Source organism: Amblyomma maculatum, chromosome 1 (genome assembly GCF_055883805.1).
Source record: "Amblyomma maculatum isolate TAMU_Amacu chromosome 1, ASM5588380v1, whole genome shotgun sequence".
NCBI lineage: Eukaryota > Metazoa > Arthropoda > Arachnida > Ixodida > Ixodidae > Amblyomma > Amblyomma maculatum.
The window spans coordinates 62,933,933-62,947,253 of record NC_139344.1 but is presented as its reverse complement, the minus strand read 5'-3'; the positions used below and the strand labels follow the sequence as shown (position 1 = coordinate 62,947,253).

The 13,321-nt window shown below is 45.8% G+C and overlaps 1 protein-coding gene across 1 annotated transcript in view; it reads right to left on the bottom strand.

The window, feature by feature from the left end:
* Window positions 1-2,647: 2,647 nt before the first annotated feature.
* The window catches only part of LOC146202576 (nose resistant to fluoxetine protein 6-like), a 61,510-nt gene continuing 50,836 nt past the window's right edge, over window positions 2,648-13,321 (bottom strand). The window contains exons 12-16 of the mRNA XM_084584864.1: window positions 12,057-12,179; window positions 10,638-10,758; window positions 9,533-9,719; window positions 5,747-5,889; window positions 2,648-4,162 (exon numbers count right to left, since the gene is read on the bottom strand). Coding sequence (XP_084440990.1) covers window positions 3,914-4,162; window positions 5,747-5,889; window positions 9,533-9,719; window positions 10,638-10,758; window positions 12,057-12,179 — 823 coding nt within the window. The 3' untranslated portion in view covers window positions 2,648-3,913. The remainder of the gene's footprint in view (window positions 4,163-5,746; window positions 5,890-9,532; window positions 9,720-10,637; window positions 10,759-12,056; window positions 12,180-13,321) is intronic.

Genomic DNA, 13,321 nt, shown 5'->3' with positions numbered 1-13,321 from the left:
CTGCCTGCCCCATCTGAGATTGCCTCATTGACAAGGTGACCTCTTTCTTGGGTGTTTGACGGCTCCACATGTACCGCCACTTGTGTTCTTATTTTCTAGTATTGTGTCATCCCAAACTTTTCTTGTTACCTTTCTTAACAATACTAATATTTCTGAACTCATACAACGTAAGCATTCCTTCTTTGTAGAAAAAAAAAAAAAGCGAGAATCGTGCCTTGTTTTTGGGCCGTGCAGTGCAGCTCTCTTCGCCTAGCCAGTACTCCAGGTATCTCGAGGCAGAATGAGACTGCCGTCGTCGTCATCATCGCCATCATTACCTGCAGGGCGAAGGCCACTTCCAGAGTCCTCCAATAAATATGGTCCTATGCTAGCTGCATCCACTTGACCCCTGCAAACTTCTTAACCTCATCCGCCCACCTAACTTTCTGCCGCCCCCTGCTACGCTTTCCTTCCCTTGGAATCCAATTTCTAAGGAGATAAGGAACGCTAAGGGTACCACGAGGACATCACTACATAGATCAGAAACAATTCCGGTGGCCTTCCTGTTAATATTCCACAAAATAATTGAGCATTATCTCATAATTTGCTGCAGCCCGTCGTTGAAGTACAGGTGCGTCCAGAATACTAGAGCGCGCGCTTCGGCGTTTGAAATTTTCATACGTGTTCGGTAGATGAGATGCTGTGGTTTCATTAATTCGCTTATGCGAGAACACACCAACAGCATGGGGTAACATCATACCTCGCAACATTAAGAGTGCGCGCGCGCGCGCGCGCACGCACGCACGCACGCACGCACGCACGCACGCACGCACGCACGCACGCACGCACGCACGCACGCACGCACACACACACACACACACACACACACACACACACACACACACACACACACACACACACACACACACACACACACACACACACACACACACACACACACACACACACACACACACACACACACACACACACGCACACACACACACGCACGCACAAAAAAACGCTCAATCTGCTGGCTGACTCATACCCAGTTCGGGTATGAGTTCGCCGATCGGGTTCGCCGATCTCGTGCACTCAAACTCAGACTCGCTGCTCACTCGGAGCTATTCCGACTCACGACTCACTTCGACCCTTTAATCACGCAGTTCAGTTCAATTCGTCTGAACTCGCAAATTTCGACTCATGACTCGCTTTGACCCACAACTCATTTGGACTCGCTCATCTCTGCCCATGACTCATCTGGACTCATTCACTCATTTTGTTTCACGATTTACCTGGAGTCACTCACTCATTTGGCTCTCTCGTTTGCTCAGCTGAGCGTTTTGTTTAGCTGAAATGGCCTGGACCAAGGCAATGAATTATCTTTAGGTAGAAAGCTTTGTTTTATGTGCTTCAGGTGGTTTGGTTGATCTTTTTACTTAATGTGGTGAAGCGCCAGGAGCGATATTTACTATGTCATCAAGCACAACAAAAATTTAATATTATAAGTTGTCAGCGAACAAATAAAAAGTTCGGAAGGCCTTGACTACGTTTCTGCTGACATCAAGTTGTACTTGGGTTGCAATGTTCAACGTGTGAAAATGCACAAAATATATGTGAGGGAGCGCTCGCAGGAAAAAAAATCCACAGAATTTTGTCTTTTGGCCACCGAGACACGTCGCAAAGCCATCGCACCCTAAATGGTCCTTTTCCGAACACATCGTCGTCACAAAATCATACATCATGATCTGGTCATGAGCCCGGACTCACGACTCAGATCATGATGTGCATTCGAGTGTGGACTCACGTCTATCTGAATGTGAGTGAGTGAGCTTGAGTGTGTCGACTCACGATATTCCGCCGTGGACATATGGCTAACATTTGTGCAAAGAACCTCCTAATTTTGGTTACGTAAAGCGTGACAAGTGATTTATCACCAAAGCTTGCTCCGTAATAGCATGACCTTGACTGATTGTGCGTTAACTGTGACGTATGCCACCTTTTGAACAAGTAATGAAAGGTGCGAAGCTTTCAATCTGACTTTTGCTGTATCCAACTCTAGCGACGTAAGATCCTCTGCCAGTAGTCTTTTCCGGTTCTTAGAGGCTATTTGTTTAAGTGAAATAACTTTATATTATGCATTAAAGCCTAGGAATAACCATGGTACTACTGTGCCACTATGATTACCTTAACACGATGACTTGCGCTGTACCATTTTTAAGTACTCCGCCTGAGATTTATTGACCTGACCTGTATGTTTGCTTCCTTCAAGATAAGCATATCACCAGGAAAAGTGCACATAAGTTTCAATTAAATGTAATGAGAATTTTTTTTTCTTGCTTCCACACTGGAGAAAATTTCTTCGTATCTTTATGGACCTGTAAACTCGATATCATCAAGCGCATTAAACAATAGTCAAAGCGGATAGCCTGAAACGAATTCGCACGGCTGACCAAGAAAGAAAAGCGCGAAAATGAACTTGACAGTTGCTTCAAACCACTCATCTGCAACGCTGTATACTGCAGCAGTATACACGTGTCTATTCTCGGACGCCATGTTTTCATATTATTTATAACAATTCCTTCCGGTAGTTCACCTAACCAAACTTCAAGCCTTTGCTTGCGAGTGCAGTAAGAGATCACTTTGACTGCCGTCCAGTGTACCAGGAAGAAAGTGTTTATTCTTTATAAAGAAAAACACAGAGATGCCGAGGAACACAGGCTACGAAAAGACATCAGTATAAAATGCAGAGACACAAGTCGACCTCATTACAACCTTCACCAAAACGATGCTGAGATGATGTTCACAAAACACACACCCACGGCAGTTTTCTGGAGAGAACACTTGGTGACAATGCTTGCGTGATGATTAGGCCGTTTATTCTGCTATCTAGGCGCGGTCACTGCTTCTTTTCTCGCAATTTTTCCCAATATTGCTTTCCATCCCTAGAGCCGCTTCACTATACAAAAAACATCATAATACTGGAAATGCGTGACCTGCAAATTCGTAACGTTTGAGAGATCACTAGCGTCACTTCGGTAACCATCAGCGCATAGAAGTAATGAGACTACGACGCATTAACAACCACGCTTTTGCGCTATCCAAGCAGATGCGCAACCCTCCAGATGGATACAGCAGATGTCTGGATGACTTCACATTTTTCTTCGTGCGCAGCCGATTTCGTGTGTGTAGCCGATCTGCGACAGCCGGGTCCAGCGGTAATGCCGCATCGCGAATGTGCGTCGACAGGCACAGTTATATTCGGGCCACTGAACGTCGGAAGCAAACTTAAAGCGGTCTCGAGTTTCACCTGCGTCTGCTTCGGCTTCCCCATTTAACCTCGCAGGTATCGCTGTTATCTCTGCAGCTGACCACTCTTATGCAGAAATGTGTCCCTTGTTTCGCAGACTACAAAACGTTGCGCTCGACGGGAATGGTCGGGAAACGTTGGAGATGGAACCGCTAACATTTGTAGTGAGGTGGCAGTGATATCACAATATGGGCCGAGCGCGGTCTGCTTCACAGGTTGAACAGCGGGCCAAAAGGTTTGGCTCGAGGTTTCGTCTTGGTGTGTGAAGTCGTCGAGGGATGAAGTCGCATAAGTTCAAAAACAGAAGTATCGAGAAAACAGCTTCGTTGAAATAATAACGTTTGCAACCAGTTATATGGCCTCCTGCTGACATATGTCCGATAGAACTTTACAGCGTGACTTTGAGACGTACGAAGGAAGACGGTCTATAGATGACGGGCACAGTTTGATGACGCACACTCCGCTACCCTCAAAACGTCTTTGTGCGCACTGAGTCTGTTTCCGCTTTGCATCCGGCCCTTCGCGACGTTACGAATTGGCGTTTCTTAACGCTTGTTCCCTAGACTACGATCATGACGACGATGTCGCAGCAGAACTCGCAAGAACGAGTGGCACAGCGTGGCTTTACGCGTTGCAGGTCACGTGGCCAAAACCAGGCTGAGGCGCAGTGGTTGGCCGGTGACCGTTCACTGCAACGGTGCCGCAGACGACGGTTTGGAGCGGCGCCTGGCGCCCTTTCGCAGTCAGCGACAGTGAGGCCCGCCGGCGTTGCATCAGCAGCCCCTTGAGAGATGCGAATGGAAGTTCCACCGTCACGTGCGCCACGTACGCCAGTAGCACGGAAACCGCCGTGTGCCCCAGGAAGCTGTAGCACTGCACCAGGAAGCAGCGTAAAAAACCGCCCGTTTAACAAGGAAAAAAAAAAAAAAAAGGAAAGAAAGACGGGGCTATTTATATTGATGTCAAAATGGTATGCACTTCCTTGGAAAGGTGATTCTTACGAGATAAGGAAGTCCCAGAAACGTAGCTCAATTTATTATGCTGCCTCTGCTGTTAGATAAGCCTTTTTCAACTGTTAAGGACTTGAAAAAGACTGTTCCGCTTACCGAGGTGTCATACCGTGTTTTGTTTTTCTAAGGGACTTTTCTATTACATTCCTGTACAGGGACACTTTCTCAACCTGTACGATTCGCCTTCACAACTCGCAGCATAATATGAAGAGAAAATCCACGTCAGGTTGGCATCTAGTCAAAGTCGTGAAAAGTTTCTTTTTCATTTTGCACCTCGTTCTGAACAATGTTTAAACTGAAAAAATACACACTGCCGTTGACAAAGCCCCAGGTAGCACCACAGCGGTTCAATGTTACTTTTTTTAATCAAATCGTTTTATGTAGTCCTTAATATCAATTTTATCTAAACTTCGTGAAACATAATAAGCTTTGAAATAATATTTACCTAGCCTAATTATACAATGAAACAACATATGCGCAATTTTGCCAGAATGGCAAGCCTGTAAGAGCAGACCAACCAATATTCATCGGCCACATCTTCAGATCTATACTTGACAAGGATCGAGCACGAAGAAAAAATGGTGACACGTCCTATATTGTCAGCATAATTAACGCAAGCAACTCTCGCACTCACCCTCTACTATGACCTAAAGGTTACGTAGACAGCATGAAGGGTGCGGTAAGCTGTAGTATATTAGACGAGCTGTCGCCTCCTTCTTTCTTTTTTTTTTTTTTACTAAACATGGCGTAACCCGGTAACAGTACGGTGTTCAGAAATATAATTCCTTAGAGGGAGCGCTTCTAGATGCTTCTAGAATATCGAGACCAGAAAGTTACAGATAGTTTTTTTTCTATATTTAAAAGCATTCGTGCCGACTGATTATAAAACCTTAATGCATAAACTAGAAAACTGCGGAATGCATGGTGTTGCTAGTGATTTTCTCAATATTTAACTTATCGAAATCAATTTGTTAAGCAAAATGCTGTCTCCTCTGAAATTTTACTTTCACGTCACGAGATACCTCGGGTTCGAAATTCGGCCTACCATTAGGCTAGGTTTATGAAATGACATGACTAGAATACCTAGCTGACTCGCTTGGTGGCATGCGTAGGCCGAGAGTTCGAGCCCAGCATGTGGTATACAAATGTATTTTCTACTACATTCTAATCAATAATTTTAGGGTAAAATATTTACGATACCGATTGCGCATTTATTAACACCATAAATAAAAAAAGACTATTTTCCTATGCTTTCCTCAATACCAGTGACTTTTGGCATCCGTTTCATTTTGGTGGCCGTTCCTGACAAAGCTTTCACAGGTGGTCCTCGTTAGACCCAGCACCGCCTTTGGCAGTCTGTTTTCCCGTGTCTGACCTCTGTTCACAGACTATGCTATTCAGGAAAGATACTCCATGCCATGTGTCAGTTGTTAATCGCGTAACGTACCATGCTGAACTGATCAAGGTTGACAATTTCTCTGGCCGTGGCGACGTGCATGTAGATAACAAGGGGATGGATTAGGTAGATGAGATAGGAGAGCGTACTGAGCGGCACCAGGCCGTTCCACGCCAGCGTCGTGTTGATGAGACCTGTACGAATACGGAAAGAAGGCAAATTTATAATACACTTCTAGCAGCTGTTAAAAGATAAGCGCCTTAGGCAATGTTCTGAAATATGTTCAGCTCAAGCAAAAACACAAAGGCAAGCCAAGCATATATCTGCAAACACTCGCCGTCAATATCGAATGAACCTCGCATAGACAGAAATCTCCATTATTATTTCAGAACAGCATCCTTACTATATTAACTATGTCGAAATTACTTACGCGTTTGCGACCTTTAAAGGTAGTGACGCGGACCTGTTGTTTGCAACGTGTATATATTGGAACATAGAAAGTTTTATTTATTTATTTATTTATTTTTTTGCTCTAACTTCTTGCGGTGCTTTCCTGAGCCATCACACGCGTGGTGTCTGTCATCTATCTATTGTATATGACCGCATCGTGGACTTGATAGAAGTCAGTGTAAAACTTTACTTGAATGTTGTCTGATTGATTTATAGAAAGGGAAAGGCATGTTTGTCAAAATACGGTTTCTGAAATGTTGGTTTTGTTTATGAGATTTAACGTCCCAAAGCGACTCAGGCTATGAGAGGCGTTGTAATGGAGGGCTCCGGAAATACTGACCACCTGAGGTTTTTTGACTTGCACTAACATCACACAGCACACGGGTGCCTTGCTTTTCGCTTCCATCGAAAAGCAGCCACCGCAGCCGGGATTCCATCCCGCATCTTTGGGTAAGCTGTCCAGCGCCCTAGCCACTGCGCCCAGCGACAGGGTTGGCTTCTGAACGGCCGAGCCATCTTAGACATTTCCAATTAGCTGCAAGTAGATCACGCCACCGATCTGCACAAATACGGGTATAAGCATATTTTGCGTATACTTCGGACACCGGCACTGGCGAACTGCAGCTGTTAGGGCCGAGAAACATCTGCACCTCAGTCTCCAAGGCACTGTTTATTATGTATGCTTTAAAATTCTAGGTAGAATGTTGAACCCACACCACCGTGATATTAGGACCGGCACATGCAGCCAGTCGTTATCGTTGCGTGCGAACAATAACAATTGCGGTCTCGTCTCATACTTATCACTAACCCGCTGAAGGGAAGGACGAAGCGAAGATGATTACACGAAGTCTAAGAAAAACCGAGCAAGGGTTAAGGGGGAGCCTCAGTCCTCAAATCAACGAAGTCAACTCCTCTTGTCGAAACGGTCACTTGCAGACTGAAGCTCCCTCTTAATCCTTGTTCGGTTTTGTTAGACTCGCTGGAGGGAAGAATGACACCGCATTTTCTTTAATTGGGAGCAACAGTCAGTTGTTTTCGTATCTAAGCCCTCCGAAATTAACGTCTTAAGATTCTGTTGCTGCTTGGAGTTTTAATAACCTAAACTAATTCAGTACTTCAAACAGTAATATATCGCTTCTCAAACAGAACCATTAATAACTTCAATATGAGCAGCATCAGGCAGTTCGCATCGAAACCTACACCATCCTGAATGAAACGTACTATGTTTTGCTTTGTTTATAATATTACTCTTGCCGTGTACACATTTGCTCACTCGGTGCTTGTAACAAGAACATTATGCTTTGTCTAAAGTACCTTTTTGCAAGTGATCCCAACGTCCCATGTTGATAAAGTATACTCTTCTATTTTAAACCTTACTCCATTTTAACACTGAGCACCACAGCATACCACAAAGGTGTGCTGGCTCGTACACACTTCCTTTCTGTGCAGCTTCACGTTTTAGAGGAAAAAAAAAAGAATGAACACAAGAAATCAAAACAGAAAATTGTCGCGAAAAACAAAGCAGGGCGTCCAGACACAAAGTGAAAAAATATGCCGAACTCGTACAAATACGATAGGCTTTCCCGACAATGGCTGACCTACATGTCAAGACATTCTGCGATCTTAGGCTGAACAAATTGAGATGCCGCACACCAAACAACAGAACAGTGAATGACGATGGGTGAGCAAACACGCAAGTAGAGACACTGACTTCCGGCTTCCGGGAGAGTGCTTGACTTCCTGCTTCCAGGAGAGTTTACACACAGTAGTTAACCTTAATGTATTCCAGCGCCTTGCTTAAGGCCCAGTTCGCACGTCCACTGGCACTACTTTCGAAGGCATACACGATTCCGCTTATTATTCACTGCGATTTTCCCGATATCAGCATTAGCTAAAAGGAAAAAGTACACCTGATAAAAATACTTCATCTCTGGTGAAACCAATTCACTACAAAAAAAAAAAAATCTATAACGATGTATAGTACAGTACTCATGAGAGGAACCTTCCCTTCATTTCTAAAGTTTCTGGTTCACCAGTGGGTTAAACAAAACAATCATTTTCGTATAACCCGCCATGGTAGTGCATGCAGGGAGTTATACAAAGTATAAAAAGCTCTCTTTGTCCCGTGGTCGGTGAACTGCTTGATTTTCCATAAGCCGGAAACAATAGAACATATTTTCCTTGACTGCTGGGATGCAGTATTTCTGTGTGATATCCCGCAGAGAAGTTTAAAAAAGCACTTGCCAATTACAGCATATTGTCTACGTTTCCTGCCGGTCTATAATCAAAGTGGTGGGCCATACGACTTATTCATGTTGTTTTGCCTCCACAGTGTATTGAAAACGAGGATGGCTGTGAGACATGCGGACGTGGATGCTCGCTCCGCGACGGAGTATTTTATTGAAAGTGTCAACAACCTGGTCTCCATCTATAATACTCAAAGTGAGAAACCTCAATGGATGCCAGTTTTGAGCAAGCTGGCTAATCTAAAGCATTTTTGAAACTTTGTGAAGCATTAATTTTGCTAGAGCTTTTCGTGGTATTATACTTTGACTTTACCCCACTGTAATTTTCATTGTTAACGGGAAATAAAGAAAAAAAAAAAGCCGTGGTAGTGCAGTGGTTACGGCGCTCGACTACTGTTCCCAAGAATGCGGGATCGAATCCCGGTCGCGGTGGCCGCTTTTCGATGGAGGCAAAAAGCAAGGCGCCCGTGTGCTGTGCGATGTCAGTGCACGTAGAGGAATCCCAGGTGGTCGAAATTTCTGCAGTCCTCCACTACGGCGTCTCTCATAGCCTGAGTCGCTTTGGGACGTTAAACTCCACTAACCAAACCAAACCTTTTCGCATATGTTTGATGCATGTGGCAGATATACTCGTCACTTTTTATTAAAGCACACGCCTCTTGATGTACTTGAGCGCCTGGACAATCGCCTTTCTAGTACATGCTTTGTGTATCTCGGAAGTTAAAGCACAAAGTGGGCAGAAGGACCTCCTCAGTCTTGATACCTATATATAACAACCTGTAGTTCGTTGATTTTTGGCAACGCCCCAAAAGCTAAGCTGCACTCCCCACGTCGAAATTAATGAGCCCTATGCTATTTGCCATGGACTGGTAGTGCACTACACAGAGCTATCGGGGTCGTGCTACGAAGTGCAACACAATGAATAATTTTCTCTCAGACAACAACACTCATAACAAATTAAAAGTTGTGTTCAGAAGCTTTAATTTTTATTAGTAATATCAAGTGCTTTTCAACAAACCAGAACGCTTAATATGTAAATATTGATGCAGAATGGCTGGCTAGGCTTTTTTGAAATTCGTTCTTTACTTTGAACCTTCGGGATCGCTTCCCAGTACAAAGACAACTGGCAAGTGACGCCTACCTCCGTGGCCCACATGGCAGGCGACGACGAGCCAGGCGACAGCGGTGCACCAGATCGTGCGGTGCAAGGCCGCGTAACTGGCGACCAGCCCCGGGTGCACATCGAAGCCCGCGCGGAAAGGGTACACGCCCCACAGGGACACCAGGCCGCATAGCAGTGCGCACATCCAGCCTAGCCACAGTGTGGGCTGCACGAAGATGGTACAAGGGTTAGAAAAAAGAAACGTGCGATTGCGCGGGTTGTAGGGCGACGCATGACTGCCTGCATATACACAGTGACAATAGGACAGGCACCCAGCAACAGATTTTCGACTGTGTGGTGTATGTTTATACGATAGCAGGAACAATACATGATCGTATGAATGAAGTACAAGAGAACTAGATGGCCAGTGGTGAAGTAGAGCTTTTTCGCTGTCATTGGCTTCGTAACGCTTCGTAAGTTATGCGAAGGTCCCTTGCGTCACCCCTTTTGAGCATCAGCATTACTAATCGACTTATACATGGATTAGATATCTTCAGCTTCTTGACTCAGAAAGTGACTAACAGCGCGCAGTCCATATCGATTCCATTCGTGTATACCACGTCTTCAATGCCGCTAAAAAGAAGCGTTCTGGTCGTCCTTCATGTACACATCGCAGTGGCTCCCTTGACCCCACCTCCCCTCCCTTCCCACACACACACGCACGTACACCTCGCTGCACGGCTACATAGCACCTCACCTTGGCACTCTGCACCTTCATCTTGATTAGCAGACTATGGTAATCACAAGCATTACTTTGCTCCCTCATTAGTCATGCGAGCCCTGATGGGCTTGACTACCCAGATATAAAGCCTCTATCGCAGTACCTCTCACTTTTAATTTCTTCTCTTCTGTAGCCCCGTCCTATAGCCCTCTGTTAAGTTGTGCACCAACATCACAACCACATGGGGAAATAAACACAGATATCAAAATAATTGCCCTTTCTCATGTTAGGTCAGCAGCCTTATCCTAACCGCAGCTGCATTGCAGGAAGAAAGAAAACGTCCTTCCATGTTTTTATACTGCGGCCAGAACACGCCTGGAAGTGAAGACTTTGTAGCCTTTGCAACAGAGTGGACAGCCTTACCCGGCTCATCGTGATGGTCTTGTTCTTGACAAGGTAATATCCACACAGCAGACCCACACAGAATGGGCCAAAGTGTGTGAATGGCTGGAAGTACAGCAGGTTCAGCTGCTGCACAGCTTTGCTGTGGACAGGAGAAAAGGGGAAAGACAGGTTTTATTGCGAAAGCAATACTACTCTAGGTTTCGAGCCTTCAGCGTGGAGCGGCCGCACCGACGTGACGCTGTGACGTCACACCCCACGTGACACTAGGGTGAAAGCTGGGCTACCAACTATACTACCAACTCAAGCGGTCGGCGTAGCGCGGCTGCACCCACGTGACGCTGTGACGTCACACCCCACGTGACACTATAGGGTGAGAGCTGGGCTACTAACTCAAGCGGTCGGCGTAGCGCGGTCGTAGCCACGGCGTAGCGCGTGACGTCACACACCACGTGACAAAAAAACATGGTCGGCGTGGCGCGCTAGAGGTACAGCTGGTGCTCACGTGATACGTGACGTCAGGCACGTTCATACGGCTTGGTTAAAGCGGGGCTTTATATGTGGGCTGGCAGGAGCTGCCAACTTGGGTCTCCAGTTTCACATGGGACGTTTATGTCAGAATCAGCCTGCTAGGACCGTGGCATTCACGTTACCCCTATAGGCCACTAAGGCACGTTAACGGGTTGGTTAAAGCGGGGCTTTATTTGTGGGCTGAGGAAGAAGAAAAAGAAAAGAAGAAGAACGCTCGATAACCCGCAGCTAATGCTTTCACTCAATATTTGGTTCAGCAGCGTTGAATCCTTTTAATTTTATTTTTTTCGTTATGTTTTAAGGGCTGCCCACATACCAGTTCGACATAGAGGCCAGACACGGAAGAATCATTTCGTAACATGGCACTTTTTGTCGATATGCTGAGCTTGTGTCCAGAACAATGGGAAACAGGGAAATGTATTCCAAGAGAAAGAAGAATCTAAACAAGGTCCGTGCGCCCACATCGGCCACTGCACGAGAAGCACTCCATAGGCTAAACAATGTCGCCTTTATACACGGGTAACATCTATGTCGCCCAAGCGCTTGCGCAGGTGCGAGTGACTGTAGCCTCTTCATCGAACGCATCACTGCATTGTAGTACAACATTGGCTGTTTTTTAAATGAAACCAACAGCAAGAATAAGCAGTGCGAGAAATACATTAACCTCATGCGCAACGCTTGCACTACTATCCATATGCGCACGATACTGCATTCCATTTGGCATATAAGTCAGCGGACTGACATATATAGCTCGATTGAAATATATAGCTCGTCATCCGGAGCCTGCATACGGTCACTGGCTGCAACAGGCACGATGCTTCGCGGCACTAATTTTCAAACGACGGAGAAGTGGTGATCAAGACGGCAGGGGATGGGGCAGGTGGCAATAAGGAGGATTGACCTGCATACCTCCACTCAGAAGTCATAAGCAGCAATGCTGGTGGCAAGTCGAAGAAGTAGGTGATGAGGCCCACCGCCAGACAAGAGGCCAAGCACAGTGCCACCACCAGTGCCAAGCCGAGAACTGACCACCTGCGCGAATGACCGGAATGAGCAAAATAGGGAAAGTTCCCTATAACGGCTCAACGGATTCAGCACAACTGAGTGGCGCTGCGACAGCGCACCGGGCTCGGAGTTAGCGTTTATTGTGAATTGCTGAAACCGGTGCCTTATCCATCACAAAACGTATCCAGGACAACGCTTCCGTAGTGGGGTAGCAGTTTTGCTCTCGCGAGCTGCAAGATAACCGCAAAATACTCCCCGACATCTACAATCTCAGAATCAGCGAATGACAGCAATCACTCTAGCACCACAAGGCGACTCATGTCCGCTCCGTTAGCGGGACTGAACCTTTTCGGCAGATCGTAGATAACCGAGGAATTTCTTTTTTTTTTTTAACGCGCTCAGCGTCGGCTTTTTGCGCATGGATTATACGCGCTTAGTTTTGTCCTCCTGATGCAAACGTTTAGGGTTTTTTAACGTGCACGAATCTCGTACAAACATGTACTATCCCACATGAAATTACCAAAGTCAATGGCGTTTGTCATATTTGTATGTCAGCATATTCTAAAATCATTTACGTGGTAATTACGTGATACCTACTGATATTTTTCTTGCCCTACCTAAGCTTTTGAACAGTACGCTTTTGCGAAACTGTGTCTGCACGTATTTAAGCAAACGTATGCCAAGTTGCTAAGGGCCGTATCATTAACTCATGGGCGATTCCTGCCCAAGATCACGCATTCTGGCTTGTCCTATTTAAAAGACCAAGTCAGATACGTTGGCTTTCTCAATATGAAATTGCAAGCGTTTTATCATTTCAGAACTTCAGAATAAACAACCCCGCCTCGGTGGCTTAGTCGTTTGGGCGCTCGACAACTGAGCCCAGGGACGCGGGATCGAATCATCCCGGACGCGGCGGCTGCTTTTCGATGGAGGCAAAAAGCAAGGCGCCCGTGTCATGTGCGACGTCAATGCGCGTTAAAGAACCCCAGGTGACTGAAATTTCTCAAGTCCTCCACTACGTCGTCTCTCATTGTGTGAGTTGATTTTTGACGTTAAACCCTACAAACAAACCTTCAGACGCGCACTAGGTAATTTCTTTTTTCAACGCTTAGACTAGCTCACTTTATAACCTTTAGTGCTGTGGTTGCGATAATTAGCAGCTGCAGTTG